The 21,229-nt window shown below is 35.5% G+C and overlaps 1 protein-coding gene across 1 annotated transcript in view; it reads left to right on the top strand.

Moving 5' to 3' along the window:
- TTC27 (tetratricopeptide repeat domain 27) overlaps positions 1-21,229 on the top strand; it is a 133,443-nt gene that overhangs the window by 86,602 nt on the left and 25,612 nt on the right. Inside the window, exons 11-13 of the mRNA XM_033011066.2 lie at positions 11,113-11,208; positions 13,445-13,567; positions 18,345-18,572. Of these exons, the coding sequence (XP_032866957.1) occupies positions 11,113-11,208; positions 13,445-13,567; positions 18,345-18,572 (447 nt within the window). The remainder of the gene's footprint in view (positions 1-11,112; positions 11,209-13,444; positions 13,568-18,344; positions 18,573-21,229) is intronic.

The raw sequence follows: 21,229 nt of genomic DNA, 5'->3' as shown, positions 1-21,229 counted from the left end.
CTGGCCCAGATCAGACTATCTCAAGTAAAAGAGGGCAGCTGAAAGCAAAGTGCATCTGTTCCTCTAGTAGTGGTGTGCTACCTCTTCCTGAAGATCTGCAAGAAAATTGCCTCCGGTGCAAGACTGGTACCACTGATTCTCCTCAATTAAGTATTTGAAGTCTATTAACAGATTAAAAGGGTATACGTGTTCACTGACTGTAATTTTGTTCCTTCTGCCCATGGTATTCTTGGGCAAGGTTGTTAGTATCCTGAGATCATGTTTAGTTGTATCTGGTCTTTGGTGAAGTAGCAGAAGATCTGTCGTCAAGTCTCTGTCCCTTTTGGTGCGAGTGACCAGCACAGACCATAAACCACCATCCAGCTGATTGAAAATTTTATTTTGGCTTGGTTTCTTAATTGGTTGTCTACCAGACAGGCTGTGCCCAATCCTGCAGTATGATTGTGGGAAGAATTGTATTTTTTGTGGATCCCTCCTTTTTTGATAAAGAAGAATTGAGTCTTCAGGGAAGCTTGATGGACTTCTATTTGAATATGTCATACAATCAGGCATGGAATATTTAATGCATTTAGAGTGTTTTCATTTTTACTGGAAATTAAACTGATTTCAAGCCAGTTGTTGCTGAAGATGCTTATTTTCCTCTTTGGTGAGCAAATCAGTCATTAGCAGAGAATGATAGGGGGTTTGTTTGTTTTTCCCTGATGTATAGAGGACTTTCCAGGAACATGTGAAGAACTGAATTGGATGTCTTTCAAGAAAATGCATATATTGAAAACAGACGACTTTATATGTGATTGACTTTCTTTGGGATCACTAAAGTTTAAACACTTCGCCTGTGTGTCATATTTCTAATGTACTTACCATCATATACTCTATGGTTGCTGGGTCAGGCTCAGCTACTGGAAGAATGTGTATTTCCTGCCAAGTAGTTTTTCAACAGAAACTACTGGGTATCAGTCAAGGTTTTACTGTATAGGGAAGCTATTCTTAGGAAAAAGATATTTTTTTTTTTTTTTTTGTAAGAAGGGAAAACAATGGGTGTCCCAAGATGTTATCGGAGACATTCTGATCAAATTCAGGACAAAAGAGACCTAACTTGTATGTCTTTTCTCTTTATACTCTTGTCCCCTTCACCAAATAACTAAAGATGTTCTTGAGATTTGTAACTGAAAAAGAATAGTTGAAAAATAGATTTTAGCAAAAGAGCACTTTTCTGGTGTAAAAACAAAAGTTGACTATTTCTAATAGTGCAAAAAGAGCTATTAGAGTAGCTGAATATCTATGGTTTCAGGTTACAGGTATGTAGATAAGACTAGACAATATTTTTTTTCCTCCTTACAGGCATCTAAGGACATGTAAGTAACATGAAAGAATTATGCTTGGTATGAATGCCAGTAAAAAACTGCACTGATGCAGTCTATTAAGATAACTTGGTTTTTGTTGTGTTTTTTCCTTGAGATTTCTATTTGTGTAACAGAATACCATCCAGCCTCTACCTTAGGTAGGAGGAAACTGACAGTGTTTATGTGCTTGCAATTAATAACGTGGTCTTAAGAACTTTTCCTCTGAAATTCTTTGTTTTATTTTAAGTATTTGTTGTTTACATTATTCAGAAATTACTATCAAATTCCTAAATTCTAATTAATTTGTTTACCATATATAAATGCTTATTTTGAGTATTTATTTATAGTATATTTACTTATAACATGCTTTGTGATAAAGCTTGAATGAGGCTTTTTCTGCCACTTACAGACAACTCATCATTTTTCTTCATTGCTTGTGTGTGTATATACACACAATATTGTACAATTTATGATAAGTAAAATGCAAATGTGTGATATATGGTAGGTAGACTCAAGTCTACCAGCAACAGAAAAAGTACAGGATGTTTCCAATAGATTATTCTTGTGCATGGTGTTCCAGGTGGAATATAGAATAGATTGAGGCATGTATGTGTATGAGTATCATACCTAAACTAACAATGAAATACTGCGTATAAAAGTTATTAAACTAAAGAGTTCAGCTTGACTGTCCCCTTCTGTTTGTGGCTTTTCCGAGCAAGAACTACATATCTCAAAGAATATACCTGTTATATATTACAAAACACAAATGCTTGACATAATTTATTCTATGTAACGCTTTATTGTAATGCCTGACAGGTGGGAAGGAAAGATCACAGTTCACCAGAATAAATGGTTTCTGGCACAAGATTAATCAGATCTTTATTAAAGTTTACAAGTAAGTTCCTCCTTTGCCAAAAAATGGACACAACCTTTGTTTTTTAAAAAAAAAAAAAAAGTTTATTTGCTTATGATTTTAAAGGGAATAACAGCTTTAAATGCATCAAACTTGAAATATTTTAGAAAATTTTCTAGACATAATCTGTCTTGGAGAGAGTCTGAATTATTCTCAGGTTGATATAAGGCATTGACAATGAAATTAAATCTGTGTGCAAAGGCCACAGAGGTGGCTGTCCTGAAAAAGCCTCTACTGGCATTCTTCTCAGCCCAGAAACTTTAAAGTATTTGCTGAGGGATAGCAGATGCCGAGTATCTTTAGCTGTTTAGGGGGAGAAGGAAATAGGAGATAGCAGAGGAAAAGCCATAAAACAAACATTGCATGCAGAATTCTGTGAGTACTTATGCTCTTGAGAGATGGAGCATCTTAGCTGAAGAAGCCATCAAAATAAGCTACTAGAAAAATACTGTGGGGTGGATAATGCTGAATTCGGTACATGAAGGCCTCTTTCTTTACAGATCAAGGAGACTTCTGTATCCAATCTACAGTGAGAGAAAAAAAAAAAAAAAAAAGCAAAGTACTAGTTGGGGAATTAGTCTGCTTTTTAAAAAGGGGTTATGCTAGTTTGAAAGACTATGCACAGAAATTTTTTGTTTTCATTTCAATTAAAGGAAATTGACCTTTTTTCATCTGCGAGTAAAGCTACTAGAAACTGGGGCTAATTTCATGTGACTTTTTAAAAAGCAAAGAACCTTGGACACCAAATGTTGTGATTTCTTTCAGCATAGTGATTACTTACAGTCAAGAAGTTTTTACCAAAACACTCGGCAAAGTAGTTAAAACAGTGCTTTCAATGCAAACAGACTTAGTTTTGAAAACTTGCAGCATGAAGCCTTCTCCTTGAATGTTTCAGTTAATTTTGAGTGCTGTTTGTTTTTATAGTTCTAGAGCTGCACTGCCTGGTTAGTAGTTTCTCTCTGTGAAGCATACTGACATCTTTGCTGCTTCTGCGTTCCAGGTGCCCTGTAACCGTTCATTTGCAATGCAAAGTAGGAAGTCAGTGCTATGCAACATTTTACAGTTAGCTTTAACAAATATTAAACCAGCTGTTAGTTCCTAGGGAGCAGTGTGATACATAGTCCTCTAGTTGGTTTAAATATATGCACCATTTGAGGTCAATTCTATCAAACAGTAATTTCATTGGAAGAATGACTGAAAGGGTAAGCAAGACTTACATTTAAATGAGGGGTAAAAAAAAGAGGACAAGATGTTTGCCCCTTTAAGCATTTAACTTCTGTGGAGTTCTCACAGAACATTCTCATACTCCTGAGAATGTGAGTAATGTAACATCTCCAGTAAGTTGGGCTCTTCATCCTGGCATCTTGTCACAATGTAAGAAATGGTCTTTTTGAGTTTCCACAAATCACAAATCATAATTTATAATAGTGATTGCTGTAATAAATTTTCCTCAAGTATTCAATGTCATAATTTGCCTTTGAAAATTAGATAAATGAGGGGACGGGTTTTTTCTTGATGTTGAAATACATCCTTGCTTAATAGCTTTTGTCTTGTGTTTGGATGCTCTAGTTCTTGACTATTGAGAGATTTTAATCATTTAACAGAAATATTTAATCTGTGAGCTTTTTAAAAGGATAGCTCATTATTTCTTTAAATCATTTTAGTTTCCAAGCAACAGAGTTCTATCTTAAATGTCAAATGCTGTTCTGAATAATGGTTGAATGTAATAAGTCCAAATGTACTTGTTTTCTGTCTTTTTATCTAGTGATAAAATTGGCAATTAGTAAAGTAACCACTATTTGGTCATAATCTCCCCCATGAAGTTTAGACTAATCTCAACTGTTTTCATTTTTTCCACATTATATCCATATTTATCAACCAGAAATTGTTCTCTGCCATTAAGCAAAACTTTACTGCATTGTTTTATGAAAACTATTTTTATTGCTTCATAGTTTCTGGCATTGCTTCACTGGAAGATTAAGTATTCTGACCATTGCATTTTAGAAGTCTGGTTATGTCTTATTTGTCCCAGTGGACTTGGTTACAGGAGCTCTTTGGTTGAAAAGAGCTGTTGAAACAAGTTTGTTGTTTGGATTGTAAATAAGATTTTTTGCCTTTTTTTTTTTTTTTAAGTAAGTTTACCAGAAGATTGTAACTCAAGTACAGTACATTGGAGAAGTTTGGAATATCTGGACTAATTCACAGGAAAGAATATTTGGAAAACCCTGATTATTCTGTATATTTAATTCTCTGTGTTTGTCACATGCTTTCTAATGTGTATACACTTTCTGAATTTCAGACACTGATTATATATGCTTTTTTCAGGGGAACACAGCTTTTATTAGTAATTCTGTATTTATGTATCACTGAGTACACTATTGCAGAACAAGGCTGTGACAGTTACTGTCATAATATATCCCAAATTAACTTGGACTATATTTCTTTCTTGTGCAGCATTTTTCAGATGTTGTTGTTAGAAAATGTAATTTGACAGAGAACAGTTTAGAAAATAATAAAGCCACTTAACGTTTTGAAGCCTCAAGAATTATGCAGGTTTTCTGCTAGACAAGTATTTTAATATTACTACCCCCAAAAGTAAAGATATTAAAGCATTTAGAATTAGATCTTAAGTTGCATGAAATATAGAATTAATTTAACAATGAATCTGTGGGAGTTTTACAGAAGTCTGTAAATATCACAGGGTCCACAAGAGCTTCTTGTTGCATAAACTTAAAAAAATGCCCCTTTTTGTTTCATAAATACTAAGCGGAAGAAACTCTGTATTCGTCCGACTGAGTTCTGTGGTAAAGTATCAAAGGAGGTTTCTGATTGTAAATTTCCCTGTTTATTCATAATTTAAAAAATAAGCTTATGAATAAAATAAGATCTTTGTAATTGTACAACCACAGTGTTACACATGTAGTTGCTGTTCCTTTTACAGAGCTTTCCCTCTACTTTGTTCTTGAGTAAACAATGTAGGTGAGCCCAGTTCAGTTTGGGCCATACAGCTGCTAAATTCTTAGAAACTGCAGTAATGAGATGAGAGAGCAGGATTGTTTTCTCTACAGATGTGTTTTTATTTCTTACCCCCCTTTGTCTCCAAACACCTTTCTACCAAGCAGCTGAACAGTTCCTGCTGTGCCATCAGGTATTCGGTGCCTGACCCGTAAGCAAAGACCCACCCAGGCAGTCTCAAAACTGGTGTCCATACTTTGGCACTTAAAAAGGTATATAGATTGTATAAGTAAAGGCAGATGTCCAGAGTTGGACATTTGTAAAACCTACATTAACTATTTAATTTTTAATCCAAGATTAATAGGCTAATTTGCTGTTTCAGTATTGTGCAACTTTTTGCAAAGCCTTCCTTCTCCCTTTCTTGAGGATGTACTTTGACATACTCCTAGTATACTTATTTCAAATGAGGGACTAGGATGGTAGATGTTCAGCAACTACAACAGTAAGTTTCACTGCCATGTAGTTTGTTATTTTCATAAGATCAGCAAGCAGAGCAAAAAGGCGGAAATTTCTATTAGTTTTGACATCTGAAGGGAAAGCTTCCTATTTATGGTATATGTTGGTATATACTTACCTTCTAAACCTAAACATCAGTCAAGAGTGACCTAAAGAAGAGGCTGAAAAACTGAGCAGATGGTGACCAAAAGAAGCGGGAGATGGTTTAAATGAGTGGAGGGTTAATTTTTTTTTTTTTTTTTTTTCCCCCTGCAAGGTATCGCAGATTATGTTGGTGCTGGGAGGTAGCACTGGAAGTGGGACAAAGCAGGGAGAAATCTAGAGATGGATACAGAAATGGTGGTATGAGGACATTAAAATTAATTTGCATCAAGTGTTATTTGGCAAATCTTATGAACAAGCTCTAACCAGCAATTATAGAGGCAGATGCTGAAGCTTGGTGTTTTTATGATATGAAGGAGGCTATGTAGTTTGCTAAAGATTTGTTGACTTCTGCTAAATAAACCTACTCACGGAGCACGCAGCTAGCAGGAGAATTGCTGGAAGAAGCACAGATCTAAGGGAGCAGCTAGAATACAAGAACAGCAGAGCTGTGACATCAACTTGCTGATTATAAAATATACGGATGTAATGGACAGAAATAGATGAAGGACAAGGAAAATGGAAATAAGTAGTTAGGCAGAACGTGGATAGGTCAGCCTGATGTGTGGGATTTTCAGGAGTTGTCAAACTTCGGAGAAATTTAAGAAAAAGGACCAGAGAATCACAAAAATGTAATGAGAATGTGTTTCTGGGGTTTATGTGTTAAGAAAAAATGAAAAGTACTTTTCCATTCATCCTATTCTGTCTTCCCAGAGTTAAGGTACCAGTTGGGTAGCACATGCTGGACCATGGCAATAGTGCGAAAGTGGAATTTACGACAGTATCAGTTTCCTTTGGCATAAATCAAGCTAAACCCATGTTAAATATGGTAAAAAACTGTAAGAATTGTGACATCTTAGGGTTGTTAGAGAAGGAGGTCAGAAGCAGGGCAAGATAATGCCACAGTCAACATGTCGGTCGGGGTGAGGTGATAGAGAAGCATTGTGGTTTCTGGCTGTTGGGAGCATTCATGTTGAGAGGACTCAAGTGGATGGTGCCCATGGGAGTCCCAGAGGTATTAACTAGGGTGTGATTCAAAGGATATAAGGGAATGTAAGATGCTAACAAGAATAGAGATGGTGGTACTGATAAGTGCATGGCAAATAATCAGGTACTAAAGTAGTAAAATCTAATGTTTTAAATAGGGTGTGGTCAATGGGAAACAGCTGGATGCCTGGTTAGCAGATGGAGAAGACAGGAAAACAAAATAAAAAAGCTAAGATTATTGACACAGTCTGTGAAAAAAAGCTTTTGTGCAGATGAAAGAAACATGGTGGAACAATTGTGGCTGGAACACTAAAACTAGACATGCCCTTGTTCTAAAGATAGGCGGTGAAAAGTGGTGCAGTCACATTGTGTGTTACTGATATGAAAACCTGGGAAGAAGGGAGATGAAATAGCATGGATAAAATGCTGTCTATGGGTCAAGACCATTTGGGGGGACATGTTTTACTGGGGCCAGCAATGTTAGGTGTGGATATGGACAGGCCTATCTTCAGTGTTATTGAGGGGAGAGATCCAGATGGAATTAAATAGTTGCTGCACAAACAAGTGTGATGAATTTTTCAAGAAGTTTTGGTAAGTAATGAGTATCTTGGCCTTTTCATAGGACAGGGGTTTGGGTTTTTGTTGTTGTTTTTGGGTTGTCAGTTTTGCTGTTTTTTCCCTTAAATAAGTTTGGATCAGGAGATCCTTCAGAATAAATGGAAGGAAAAAATATTTGTGTGCAGTTACAGTTTTATATAGTAAGGGGCATTTTTTTGAGAAAGTCAGCTATTTCATCTGGAATTAAGAGGTTAATAATAGAAAGAAGGATGTTAATGTCTGCCGTTTATTTACTTCAGATGCAAAAAGCTACCTGAAGATTATATTTTAACAAAAGGGACAAAACTTTGAGGGAAGAACCTCAGACCAGTTGGATGAATAACAAGTTTAAAGTGGTACTATAAGTCGGTTGAGAAATCAAATGTTGTAAAGAAAATGGCAGGTCTGATGAGAAACCATGAGTGTAATGGTATTTCCAGAGATTAACTACAGAGATAGGGTCTGGCTAAAAAGAAAAAGCTCTAACTCTGTCAGCCAAAGGAGAAAAGGACACTAAAAAATGTGGAGAGGATAAAGAGATTTAAATTTAGGCAGGCTCATTTTATCATTAGGATCATAGTGATGTTACACATATGTTGAATGTGGAAGCAAAGCAAGGATGTGCAATGGGAATGGAAGTATGGAAATAACATCCAAGGTGGAAAAAATTCTTTGTAAACTTCAGGTAGTCGAGTCATGGATAATTACCAGCTGAGTTTGATTAGAAAAGTGCTTGTACTGAGGTTGATTAGTAAAGTGATAAAAGCTCGAATGTGATCATTTCAAATTAACATGGTATACTTATCCCAAACATAGGCTACCTATTGTACTTCTTAATCTCATACCAGAGATTTGAGTATGAGATGAGGAGAATGAATTGTAGTTTCCAGAGCTGTCTTTTCCTCCTTTCATGTGGCAATAATGTAGTCTTTGATCATTATATAAAATTCCATCAAAATTATTGATGTGTGTGTTGTTTCCAGACTGGATTACTGTATCTCTGTACTGTGTTGTTTGACTTAAAAACTCACTATCTATGGCAGCTCAAGCCTTGGGGAAAGGGTGTGCTATGTGGTGGTGATCTGTTAAGCTTAATATTTTTAAATATTGCATATGGAAGAACTCGTATATCATTTGGGGTTGTGATTTTTAGTTGGTTTCTGCTGTAGTTCTATTTAACAACTTCCATGGCAGGAAATTGAGGCTCGAGTTAAACTAAGACACCAAATCTTATGTCTCTTGATGGTGTTGCAAATAGTCTGTATTTACATAGATTTTTATTTTACACAGTATTGATGTTGAAGATTATTAATGAAAAAGAATGCTTCTTTGGCAGTGCTCTCTTGTTCATTTTATTGATTTATGGTTCTGTGATTAGATATTAGCTGTGCAGTAAGGTTAGGATTCTCATTTTCTTGCCACTATACAACCCATATTGTATTTCTTCAAGCATAATTCAGAAACATAGAATTCAGCAGTTTTTTAGTAACTTATTTCCTGTACTTCATTAGTAGACAGAATTTATCAGAGCTTACTTTTCAACATATAAGAGAGTGCATAAACTATGGATTTTAATAACTTTTAAATTAATTAGATTTATTCTTTTTTAAGGAATGTTTAATATTCGTATGATCTATCTACATTTTCAGTTTTTGTTGGAACTCTGAACAGAGTACAGTATTTGTTTTGGGAAGGGGAAGAATTCTACTTGCTAATAGTCATATTCTCCTACAACATGTCATTTACATTAGGCTTTTCTGCCTAGGAAGTGTAGAAAAGATATGGCCACAAATTTTCCAATAAAATATGTTGCTTTTGAAAAAACTGTTTTTCTGTTGGAACAATAGAAATTAAAAAAAAAAAAAAAAAAAGGATAAAACAAGAACAAAATGCTTTGACTGACTTAAAACATTTTCTGCCTTCCATCTCCTGTTCTTCTCAAAAAATTATTTTGCAGGACATATTTAGGATTTTCTGGCTTTGCTCAGGCTTAGAGCGATTATTATTTTAAAATTTTCCAACTGTAGTTTACTGCTTTGTCTGGTCTTGTAAAATGATTACCCAGGGAATTGCACATTTTTTCAGTTTAATTTTTGTTGCAACAGAATATAGAAAAATGTGCTTCTGCATAGTATTAGAACATTTCAGTAGAACTAAAACTGCAGAATATGATTGGTTATATAGTTTGTAGTCAAGTAAACTCTGTAATTAAACAGTATTACTTTAAAGGTTATATGTGAATCTGACTCCTTTTGGATTGCTTGGAACTATGTAAAGGAATGTGATTTTATTAGTCTTTCCCTTCCCTTACTACAAATACACCTCAACCATTTTCTTCAGTAGGTTTCTGGATAATCTCTAGGAATAGGTCTCTGGAGATAATTTTATGGGAGAGAATATGAATAAGATTGAATGTTTTAAATATTAGTATTTAAAATTAGGACGTTAAGCATGGATTTAAAGCCTAAAATATTGCTGCCTGTTGTGATTTTTCCTTATTAAAAGAATGAACCCACCTAATAAATCCCATTAACATCAATAGGTGTTACAAGATGCTTAGCACTTTAAATCACAGAACTGATTATTTTAATTTTACACAACTATTATTTGCATTATTGATATAGGTTGCGTAGCCAACAGTTGGATTTAGAAAGAGAGAAAGAGACAGAAGTGATTCCATCCAATTTTTCCTTTTGTTTGGGAATCTTTGCATTCATTTTCCATGCTAAGAAAATTCTGAGAACGTGTCTAGCTCCTTCTATAAATCTTTGACTGAGTTGTATGTGAGACTTGGGTAGATGAATCATGTGAAGGCAAGTAATTTAATATTCCCTTATATATATACCTCTGGCCTTAAATTTGATAGTTTAGTGATGACTGGCATTTGAAGAGAGTTTCTCCCTTGTCTTAAAATTTCTAACCAACTTTCTGACTATAGCTGCCTTTTAATATTTTATTTTTCTTGCTGTTGAATTTTGTTTTAAATAACTTCATAGTGGATTTTCAGAGAAAATGTTAGTGCTGAAGCTGCTGCACTTTCACTATGCAAAAGTTACTATTCTGTTTCAAAGGATTTCAGAAAAAGACATTTCAACAGTCCAAAGCTCCACAAAAAGGAAAAAAATAAAAGCCTGAATTGAATTGTACTCTAAGTCACAATAATTTATTTTATATTAGAACTGTGTTTCCAAAAGCATGGTCCACTATAATATGTTTGTCTTTCTTTTTAATAAGAAGTTTCATGCCTAAAGCATATCAGAACTATCTTAGGGAAAAACTAGCTGAAGTATTGAAATGCATTAGGCAAGGTCACTCTAATATTTGACGTAGTTTTACCCTGCAAGTATTTGTTTGGGATTGTAAATTTTATTTTTATTCCTGTTACACTTTGAAATTTGAATCTCTTCAAAGTTTTTTTTATTTATTATTAGCTGTAATTAAGAGTTTTTACATAAAAGTTTATTACATTTTCTTACATGTGATAATAAAAAGACTTGTAGTATATTATGCTGTAAGCTTACTGGCGTTTAGTGTTATCTTTAATAGAATTTCTCATTATGTCGAAGAATGCCTAAAATCCTCAATGCTCTGAATTTTTTCGGGGCGGGGGGGGGGGTTGATTAAGTAAATAGTGAATCAGGATATACTTTGCAATTACAGGCACTTGCAGACCAATTTGAAGATGCAAATACGTCAGTATCTGAACGCATGAAGATTTTCTACTGTTGTCAGGTGCCTCCACGTTGGGCCATACAGGTATGAAGCCAATCCTATTTCAAGCTTTACTTAAAAGCCTGCGGTTATTATTTTTGACACTGCATGACTCCAAAGTCAGGAGAGCATGATATGATCTTCAGTTGAAACACTGTCGAAATAAAGACGTGACTTAACAGCACACCAGGTTTTTCTGGAAAGAAATAAAGTTCTACAGTGTTTTGCTTTCAGATGTTTTGTTCTGTCATGCACAGAAGTAATTGCTTGCTCTTCTTTACTTTCTTTTTTCCTTCAATAGAATTGGACCAAAACTTAGAAGCTTCCAACATATCTCCTGTAAACATAATCTTGTCAATGTCTTACTATTTATTAGTTTTACTTACACTACTATTACTTGCATCTTTCTCATCTTTTAATGATCGCTCACTTTAGGTTGTTTTCAGGAGGTAGATCATGGTCAAAGCAGCCAAATTAGGAGTCAAAAGTACAGTGAAGAACTCCTTGAGCTGAGAATGTTTTTATTTTCCAAACATGCCCCTTTTTACTAGTGCTAACACAATTTTTTTTTTTTTCAAAGCTACACTGTTTATCTTGACAATAAACTCTTTCTAGGACAGAAATCTATACATTTAGAGTCTTACCTAGTGTACTTAGAGTCTGTATCTAATGTTGTATTTAACAAGCTTAAGAAAACTACATAGCATACCTCTATAAAGTGTTCATGTTGCTTACTTTTGATGGTATTGTATTTCTTTTTGATTTCTAACCTCCGTGCATGTTGCTTTAATCAATCATATCTTCTCCTAGCATTCTCAAATTATTCCACACAACCTTTCAACAGGCACTTGCAATAAAACTAGCAAATGTGGTTTTCATTACCAGTTGTCAGAGTGGCACTTTTCAATCCAAGCCAATTTTCCAAGCCAAAGATAGAAATACTAAAATAGGGATTTATAATGGAAGATGGCTGCAGTCTTCTAGTCATCGTAATGAAGAGGCATTGACTATATAAATTTTGCCAAACTTGACTCTGAGTATATTTAACAAAACACAAATGAGATTTAGTTTGAGACACTGGCAAAGGTAGGTTTTTTCCTAAACAATTAATATCAATCTAACAAATAATTACTTTGTTACAGATTTTCAGAATTTGTTACATATTTATGTCAAAGAACTGTGGCCAGTTCTTAGTTTTTTGACTACCAGTCTATTCCCATATGGTAACTCCTTGGATTTGTAAGATACTGAACTCAAGCCTGTAAAGAGGTGTTCATGACATCTGCAGAGAACTTCAGGGAATCAATTCAGGATCACCAAAACCACTGAAGAGATTCACTGTATGGGATCTTGTAGCATAATTAGGTGTCCTTATACAGAATGCTCCCATTTGGTTTTGCAAACCAAATCATGTATGTCACACATAGTATATAAGTTATCCTTTCTTCAAAGATGAAAAACTATACATGATTCTAATCTGCTCTTAAAAAATAAACACAAGACCAAAGACAACTTTTCAAAGTCATGAAAACATACCTTGGTTGGTTGTTTTGGTTTTTTTTTTTAACTGAAAAGATGACTCATTCATTTTCATGAGTACACTGAAATAATAGCTGAATTGGAAATAACAAAGAGGCCGACTTATCTGTGAGGAAAACTCAACTAGGGAGTTGAATCTGAACTCAAACCCAATACTGATTTGACTGAAAACTATCATCCTTTGGCAGCAGCTGTTCAGGGCGGTGATTTCTCACAAGTACCTAACAGTTTTATCAGAGCCTTTCTCTCCATCTGTGTTTTTTCACAGGTACAGATTACTATGGCAAAACATAGCAAGAGCAGCAATGCAAATGCTTTCCTTCAGCTTCTGTTTCCCACCCTCAGCATTCCCAACATCCTGCTGCAGCTGTTCTCCAGCCCTACAAGCCACTCCTCATTTAAGGGGTGGAAGTTCAGCTCTGTCAATTCATTCTTGCCTTGTCTGTTTCCGTTCTGCATTATATCATAAACTAGTTCAAAATAATTAAGCTACTGACATGAAAAAAAGTCAAATCAAGACAATTGATCTTCTGTTGATGGTTGGGGTTTGGTTGTTTTTTTTTTATGTATATATGTTGTTTGAGGTTCCAGCTTCAAAAAACTTCAAAAAAGTTTCAAGAGAATAATTCCATATTCTCTGTCTGCTTCTTGCTGATGTCAGAAATGCCTCCAACATATTTTAAAAATGTAAATAGTATTTACTTACCTATTTTCAGTTACCTGTAATTTCTTATCTTTCCAGCGTCAGCTTGCAAGCTTGCTCTTTGAGCTGGGATGCACTGGCTCTGCCTTACAGATATTTGAGGAGCTGGAAATGTGGGAAGATGCAGTAATCTGCTATGAAAGAGCAGGACAGCATGGAAAGGTGAGAAAAATGTTTTTACAGCTGAGAACCTGTCTTGAAATAGGATCTGAAGTATGAAGGATTGTCTGGCTTGAGCTGTCAGTTCACTAATGACACTCACTTCTACAGGGATATCATGAGGAAAGTCTATTTAGGAAAAATGAACATATGATATATGAGTCTGTCATAACCTGTGAATGCTAAAAAAAGAAAAAAAAAAGATTTGGTGTAATGACCGCATGAAGTAGAATTCAGTAAATAAGAAAAAATGTAAGAAGCAAGCAGATTGCAATAGTGATTCTTGAAAATATTCAAGGAAAATTAAGTTAACAATTATGGATGCACGGCCAAGTGTAATGTGGACATTTCAAGAAAGCTGTAGCAGTCATTCACGATGGGGTCTTGGAGCTTTGTCTGAAGGGATATTAGTTTTATTTCCCACTCGATTTCAAACTATTAACTGTAGTTTTTAGAAACACTTTAAATAGTGCTTGATGTATTTAATTACTTAATGTTAAGATATTCAAGTTACAGAATCAAACGTCTGAGAAAAGAATTGGCATTAAGATTAAATGGCTTTATTTTGTTAAGACTATATTGTTGTTTTCTTGAACTTTATAATTTCTTTAACACTGCTGCAGCTACATGTGATCAGCTCCAGACAAAGACAACATAAAGCCATCATCTAACTCTGTATCGGTGACAGAGTTGTTTAAATATGCTGGTAGCAGGGTGTAGTAGCCCTCCTATTGTTGATTATTTTGTTGTTGCTATTAGAGCAATGGTAGGAAGATTTTTTAAAAATATACCTGGAAGCAGTGCCTACTTGTGTGTAACTTCAATGATGTTCTCTTTCTGGTGCAATCTCTCACAGAGAAAGAGTGTAACAGAAGCTTACACTATCAGGCATGGTTTTCAGAATTTATATAGCTTTCAGAAATATTCACTTTCAGACAAAAATATGTTTTTTCTTTTCTTCCCTGTTCTTTGCCACTGTTTGGTATACGGTAGCATTAAATATATGAATGTGCCTTTATGACACCATAAGCACAAAGACTATGCTTAAACTAATTTAAACTTACAGAATAGAGCTATAACTTCAATTAGTAGAGAAAACGCAGAATTTCTCATACTTACATATTTTCTGATTATCATGCACCAATGCCTAGATTTTGGTCATTATAAACTGACAGATATATTTTGCTGGCAAATTCTGTGTCACATTATGCATGCCTTGGGGATAGTATGCTAAAATCCCAATCTTTTCAGTACAGTGGAGAAATAGAAGTCAATATTTTCCATTTCCTGGAAATGCATTCTGTCCTAGTTACATTCACAAACTGCCCTTAGGGAGTTATGAAAATGGCACTCGGAGAATAGGACAGGATATCTGACACAGGAAACTGCTTAGAAATACTTTGAGAATGAGGATTTGTGCTGTGCTTTGAAAAACAGAAAATGCTGTGTAAGTACTAAGTAACAGTAGTGCTGGAAAAAAGCTAGCTTCATACCAAAAAAGCCAGAAAATTAGAAACATTTAGCTGTACACCAAGGGGAGTCACTATTTGTGCTCCTTATCAGACAGCTTTCAGAGGATGAACTGTTTGTATTTATCAAAAATATTCTTATGGTTTTAAACATGGTAGTTATTCTTTTAGAAGTGCATGAGAATCTACTACAGCGGTATGTTGTTCAGTAGATGTTCATGTCACTAAAGAATTTAGCATATATATGCCCAAAAGGAAGAAACTATTAAATAAACTTCTGCATGTGTCAGTCCCAAATGCTTTTTTTATAGAATACCTGAATTTAAATACTGCAAAATCTAATAAAACTGCCAGATATCAGCAATACGAATGTGTTCGAGGACTTGCACATCAAAGTAGTATGTTCCTTCCTCCTACTTTTGAATTATACACTGACAAAGAAACAAAGCATGTAGATAAGGCTGTGTGAAGGTCCACGATATGCATTTGGGAAATACATAATTCACTCAGTTATAACATGGCCATGTAGCAGGAAAAATTTTGGAGACAAGATGTTGCTAACTTTTAGCAAACGTTTTTTGTGGATCTTTTACTAGATATGGCTCTATACACAGTTGTTTCATAATCTGAACAAAATTAGTAGAAACTGATATCACAACATGGGATGTTACAGAAGAGTAGCAGTGCCAAGTGATAAGCAAAACAGGGCACAGACCAAAGAAAGGAAGTATTGTATAATTTGAATGCACAGTATGAAAGTTGCTGTGGGTTTATCATTCCAGTCTTACTCATATTCCTTTAAAAGACTTGTTTCAAAAGGAGACACTAATCTCCATGTGTGTATTGAGAACTGGTGTAGAAAAGTGTCCCTCTCCCTTCTTTTAACTGTGAGGGGGACCCAGAGATCTCGAGCATATTATTTACATCAGACAATTTCATTTGGTCAAGGTGTAAAGAGGTCTCTTCAGCCTCACCAGAAGTGAATAATACACTAAAAATGGTACTATTCCCCTGCTAAAGAAAAAAAGAAAGGGTGAACTGGAGATGTGACTTTTCAGTTTTTCCAGCTGAAGTGAGGCCTTTCTCCCTTGCAGGGGCTCTAGAACGTGGTAGCTGCTGACCTTTGATAAATTCATGAAAATGGTTTTGTAGAAGACACATGACAAATGTTTTGAGAACACTATTTTTTTTGGTTGTAGTATGATCCTTTATATTAACTTTTAAATATTTAAATAATAAAAAAGTTTGTAACATGCCAGAGAGGTGATCAGATAGCTAATCAGAGGAAGAAAAAGTCAAGCTTCTGCTTATTTAGTTTTCTGTTTTATCTGTGTGCTGAAGTATTTACGTTGGCAATGAATTCTTGTAAGCTTAGACCGGAACATGATGTTTTCATGCTCTTAAATGTGAAAAACAGTTAGTGAAGGGTTGACTTTCTGGTCTAGTGTATGATTAGGACTAGGTACTGCCACAAAATAGCAATCCGAGTTTGAGAGTGTCCGGCAGAGGGAAGAGGTAAAGCAGCAGCATGCAATGCACTTTTCACCTCGTAGCTGCTGTTTACACAGCAACATTTCAGTATTTTTTCTTTATCTGAAGGGGAAAAAAAAAGCCCTTACCTTTTGGTGCCTAATGTGATTACTGCAATAATAAAGCACCACGTTATCTCTGCTCTAGAAAAAAAATAATCTTAAAGATTTATTATTAATATGTGTTCCTTTAGTCTTGTAATAGCAACTAATGGAGGCAGGAAAAGGGAATTAAACTGCCCTTTAACCAAACCACCTGCAAGTGCAGTCCTCTGGTTAGGCAGTGTTTTCTAGTTCTTTGACTAGGCTAATTGTAAATTTTAAGTAACAGTTTCTTTGGCTTTCTTTGGAGAACTGTTCCACGGACGCTTCAAAACACTTACCATTAAGTTATTTTCCTAATATTCAGCCACTAATTTTCTTCCTAATGGGATTCTATTTTTTCTAGTTTTAAAACACTTCAGAAATTGAAACTATATATCCCTTCTTCACATTTGTGTACTTCAAATATTTGTAGACTTTATTTAACAAAAATGTTAGTAATAATGTGTTAAAGTTACTATGCATTAGATATTTCAAAGCAAAGTAAAACAAAAGATTTTTCTAAAGGTGATTTTCAGAAAAGATCAATGAATTTTAGTGATTGGAGGAAGAAGATTGAGACATACTGATTCTCTAGAGATCATCTAAAGGGCAAAGAAAGCTGTCCTTACAGAAACAAGAAAAACAGTAATAATTTAAATGCAGAGAGGATCTCAGCTTTCCTTTTAGCTAAACTAGCTATCATAGAAGAATGGCTAGTTTTACAATGTCAGACTTTAATTCATTGTCAGGCTGCATTGGATCTTTCTTGGTCAGATGGTAAAAATAGATCTTTTCTAATAGAAAAATTATACTCAGCCGAATTATGTATGTTATATTTTTGCAGCAGGGGACTGAGGTAAGAGTTCGGTCTGAACAACAGATCATTTGTCCAGTGTATTTATCTTTTCAAAAAGCTACAGAAAGCAGCCTATCTCTTGTTTAAAAGAGAAACAATAATTTTATTGTTAGAGCGAGTTAGTGACCCTGAGATAAAGAGCTTTTGAAAGTTGATCACAGCCCATAATAGATGTCTGGGAGACCCAGCTTGTGTCTTCTTTTCCATAACGCTGTGTATATTCTGAATATATTTTATCTCAAACATTTAGATAAATGTATAACTAGTGCATCTTTTGTAAAAGAGTAACATTTCCAAAACCAACAATATGAAAGTAGATGTGTCTTCAGACATAATAGAATGGAAATAACTATTTACAGAAAAGAGCACTTAAAGAAAACGGAGTGACAGTTGTTGCAAGAGTACTTATTAGTATATATAAAAAACACAGATGATAAACTATTAGGATTGCACATACCTCAATGGTGCCGATACTGCATTGCTATGAAGTAGATGCAGGTTTGATATCCAGGACTGATATTTGCTCTTGGGACAGAATACACGCCTAAGATATCAAATGAGAAGCAAGCTGCTTCTTGTTTTAATGGGTACGTTTTCCTTGGTGCGTTAAACCAAAAGCCACCATATTATGTTGATGTTGAAATGTTTTTTTTTTAAAAACAGTTTGGAACCAGATTCTCTCTAGACTTTATCTTTGATGCTGTGTTGGATCAAGATACTGCTTTCTTACTATCACTACTTCTTAGTCTTCAACTGATGCTAAAGTGCTATTTGGTCAGGTAGGTGATTAACTGAAAAGAAATTGTCCCATTATGTATTGATTTCTCTTTGTTCTTTAACAGGCTGAAGAAATACTCAGACGGGAGTTAGAGAAAAAGGAAACACCAGGATTATATTGTTTGCTTGGGGATGTTCTTAAAGACCACCAGTATTATGACAAGGCCTGGGAGCTTTCCAGGCACCGCAGCGCCCGCGCCCAGCGCTCCAAAGGCCTCCTCCATCTCCGCAACCGGGAATTTGGGGATTGTGTGGAGTGCTTTGAACGTTCAGTGCAGATCAACCCTATGCAGGTTTGGAAATGATACACACATGGCTTTGTTTTAGTTGGTGTTTTCAGTTTTGAATGACAACACACTTTTAAAAAAGGCAATTTTGTGCACAGTTGTCAAAGTAACAACTTATTACTATTCTTAGCAAATTTTTCACCACATACTTGGAAGCCTGGCTAAAAACAGTGGCGTAATGAAATGAAGACATCCTTTTGCATTCAGGTCTTTGCATGCAGCTAACTCTTTGTCTGTACAGCTCTTCTATTTCCAAGAGATTGAGCCACTGAAAATTAATAATTATCATCAAATAAATCATGAACAAGTGTCAAGCAAAATAGTTACAATAGGAATGCTGTACAGATTTTAATGAAATTATCCTTTTGCCTTGTCTGTTGGCTTTGAGTTGCCAACTCTGATCTCTGTATTTCACATAAATTGTTTTCAAATGTTTTGGTCTGTCCTGCTCTGGAGTCACTGAGAAGCATTGTGTTACACTTGTGATGCCAGTAGCTTTTATTACAGTAATGCATCAATACTGAAACCAAAACTGAAACTGGCAAATTCTGTAATCTTGTTTCAGTCTCTCAGCCACTATATCCCATCCTAATGAGGTCCACTTCATGAAAGGTCTTGATAATTTAGCACAACGTTGTGGTTGTTTGTGTACATAAATTGTGCTCTTTGTAGCCATTTCCAGGTCCATGTGAAAGTAGGATATTTATCCTTGCTCTCCAAAGAATACTGCCGAAGCTGCTGTTTTGAGTTCCACATAACTATCTAGACTTGTGCTTTATAAAAATTTTAAAGGCCTCTAGTTTTTCAAATTGTTTATGTGGAAGCTTTTTTTGTAGTTCAGTAACATATTTTATTCCACTGAATCAGAGTCCTGTTCTTAACGAAGTGAACTCCAGATAACTTATAAACACCTTCAGAATGGAAAGCACAATGAACAAAAATACTCCCCTTGTCTTTCAGCTCTTTTACTGACTCAAGAAATGCCAACAAAATATATATTACTCAGATAGGAACCTTACTGAAATCAAGAGGACTTCCGGATAATAAAGGGCTACAGAAGATGGCCTACAGTGCTCAAAACAGAAATATTCTGCTGAGATGCTTTTTTTTTTTATTTTGTGTCCTCTCTAAAGGAAGCCTAAATGAAAGGCAATCAAAGAGAAATAGGTCAGTCCATATAGGAAAGCAAACATTTCCTCCTCTTGTTGCTCAGAAAGCTCTGTTTGAGATTCAGATGGATTGTTTCAAACAAATAGCTTGAGCAAATGGGTAGCGTGGATTGACATGTCACTGTCGTCTAAAGTCTATCTGTATTCTGCCACTACAGAAATGAATTGTTTGCTATTCCAGGATGTCTTGTGGATGAAGAGCAGAGAGGAAGGTGATTCTAGATGCAAGGACTTTAATACAAGGAAAATATTCAATAACTAATTGTTCCCAGAATTGTGAATAATTTATCAGGTAAACAAGGACTCCCTACTACAAAGAAATTTTTTTTTTTTTTGTGGCTATCAGAAGCCTTTTTGGAGGAAGGAATTTTTAGACTGTAGCAAGCAATTCCCCAAAATACCTAGTGGATAAAACCATTCTCTGTCAATTCCCCTTGAATCTTGTGTATATTTTGGCCAACTGGTCAAATTTGGTTGAGGTCTCTGAGGTAGGTCTTTGCAGTATGAGCCAACCACCATATTAGACTCTAGAGAATCCACAGAGGAATGAAAGACTTGCAGTTGAAATATATCTGAAACTTGTCTTCGTTAGCACTGTTATTCACAGAATTACTTGTTCTAGTACATGCCTAGGGGATGACAGATGCATTTCTCTTGCTCTTTCCCTGTGAGGATCTTGCAAGGCTGGGCTGAAGCAATTCCAGAGATTGAAGCACTCATGCAGTCAGTTCTTCAGCAGTGAAAGTCTGTGTAACAACATTTACAACTTGTTAAATTACAGATTTGTTCATTCTTGTGCTGAACAGCGTATAGCTCTCTGTATCCAGTCACTTCACATTTGAATTTTCCAGAAATAAGAGTGTTCATAGCACCTTTTTTGTTCCTAGACCATTCTCCACCATATTACAGTCTGCAGGAAAAGAATAATCCTCTTTTTTGATAGACTATTTGGTTCATAACTTACCAGGGTAATTTTCTTGAGTGCGAAGGATTTCCAGTTTGGGAAACCGGTCGCACTTATAGACATCAGCTTACCATCAACTACATCTGGAATTTAAAGTTTTGGACAATGCAATGAGAGCCTTATTCTCAACAACTCTTATTATTCATCTTGCAATAGTAAAGTAACTTAAACAAGAGTTAAGATAGAGTCTCTTATTGGAAATGATGATAAAAGTCTCTATACTTAACACTATAGTATGTTGTCCTGGGTTGAGTGAGTGGTGGAGTTTTTTGGTGGCAGGGGAGGGGGCTATCGGGGCGGCCCCCTGTGAGAAGCTTCTCAAAGCTCCCCCAGCTCCACGTCAGCTCCACTTCTGTTTGGGAAATTGAGCCAATCGGCTGCGCCTCTGCGATAACGTATTTAAGAAGGGACGTGGTGACGGGCAGTCGGACTTGTGAGGAGGAGTTGCTGCAGCTGCATGAACACCAAGGTCAGTGGGGAAACGGAGGAAGAAAGGAGGGGGGAGGTGTGCCGGAGCAGAGACCCCCCTG

Source organism: Tyto alba, unplaced genomic scaffold (assembly GCF_018691265.1).
Source record: "Tyto alba isolate M040663 unplaced genomic scaffold, T.alba_DEE_v4.0 Super-Scaffold_16, whole genome shotgun sequence".
NCBI lineage: Eukaryota > Metazoa > Chordata > Aves > Strigiformes > Tytonidae > Tyto > Tyto alba.
This window is presented reverse-complemented; position numbering and strand designations above follow the sequence as displayed.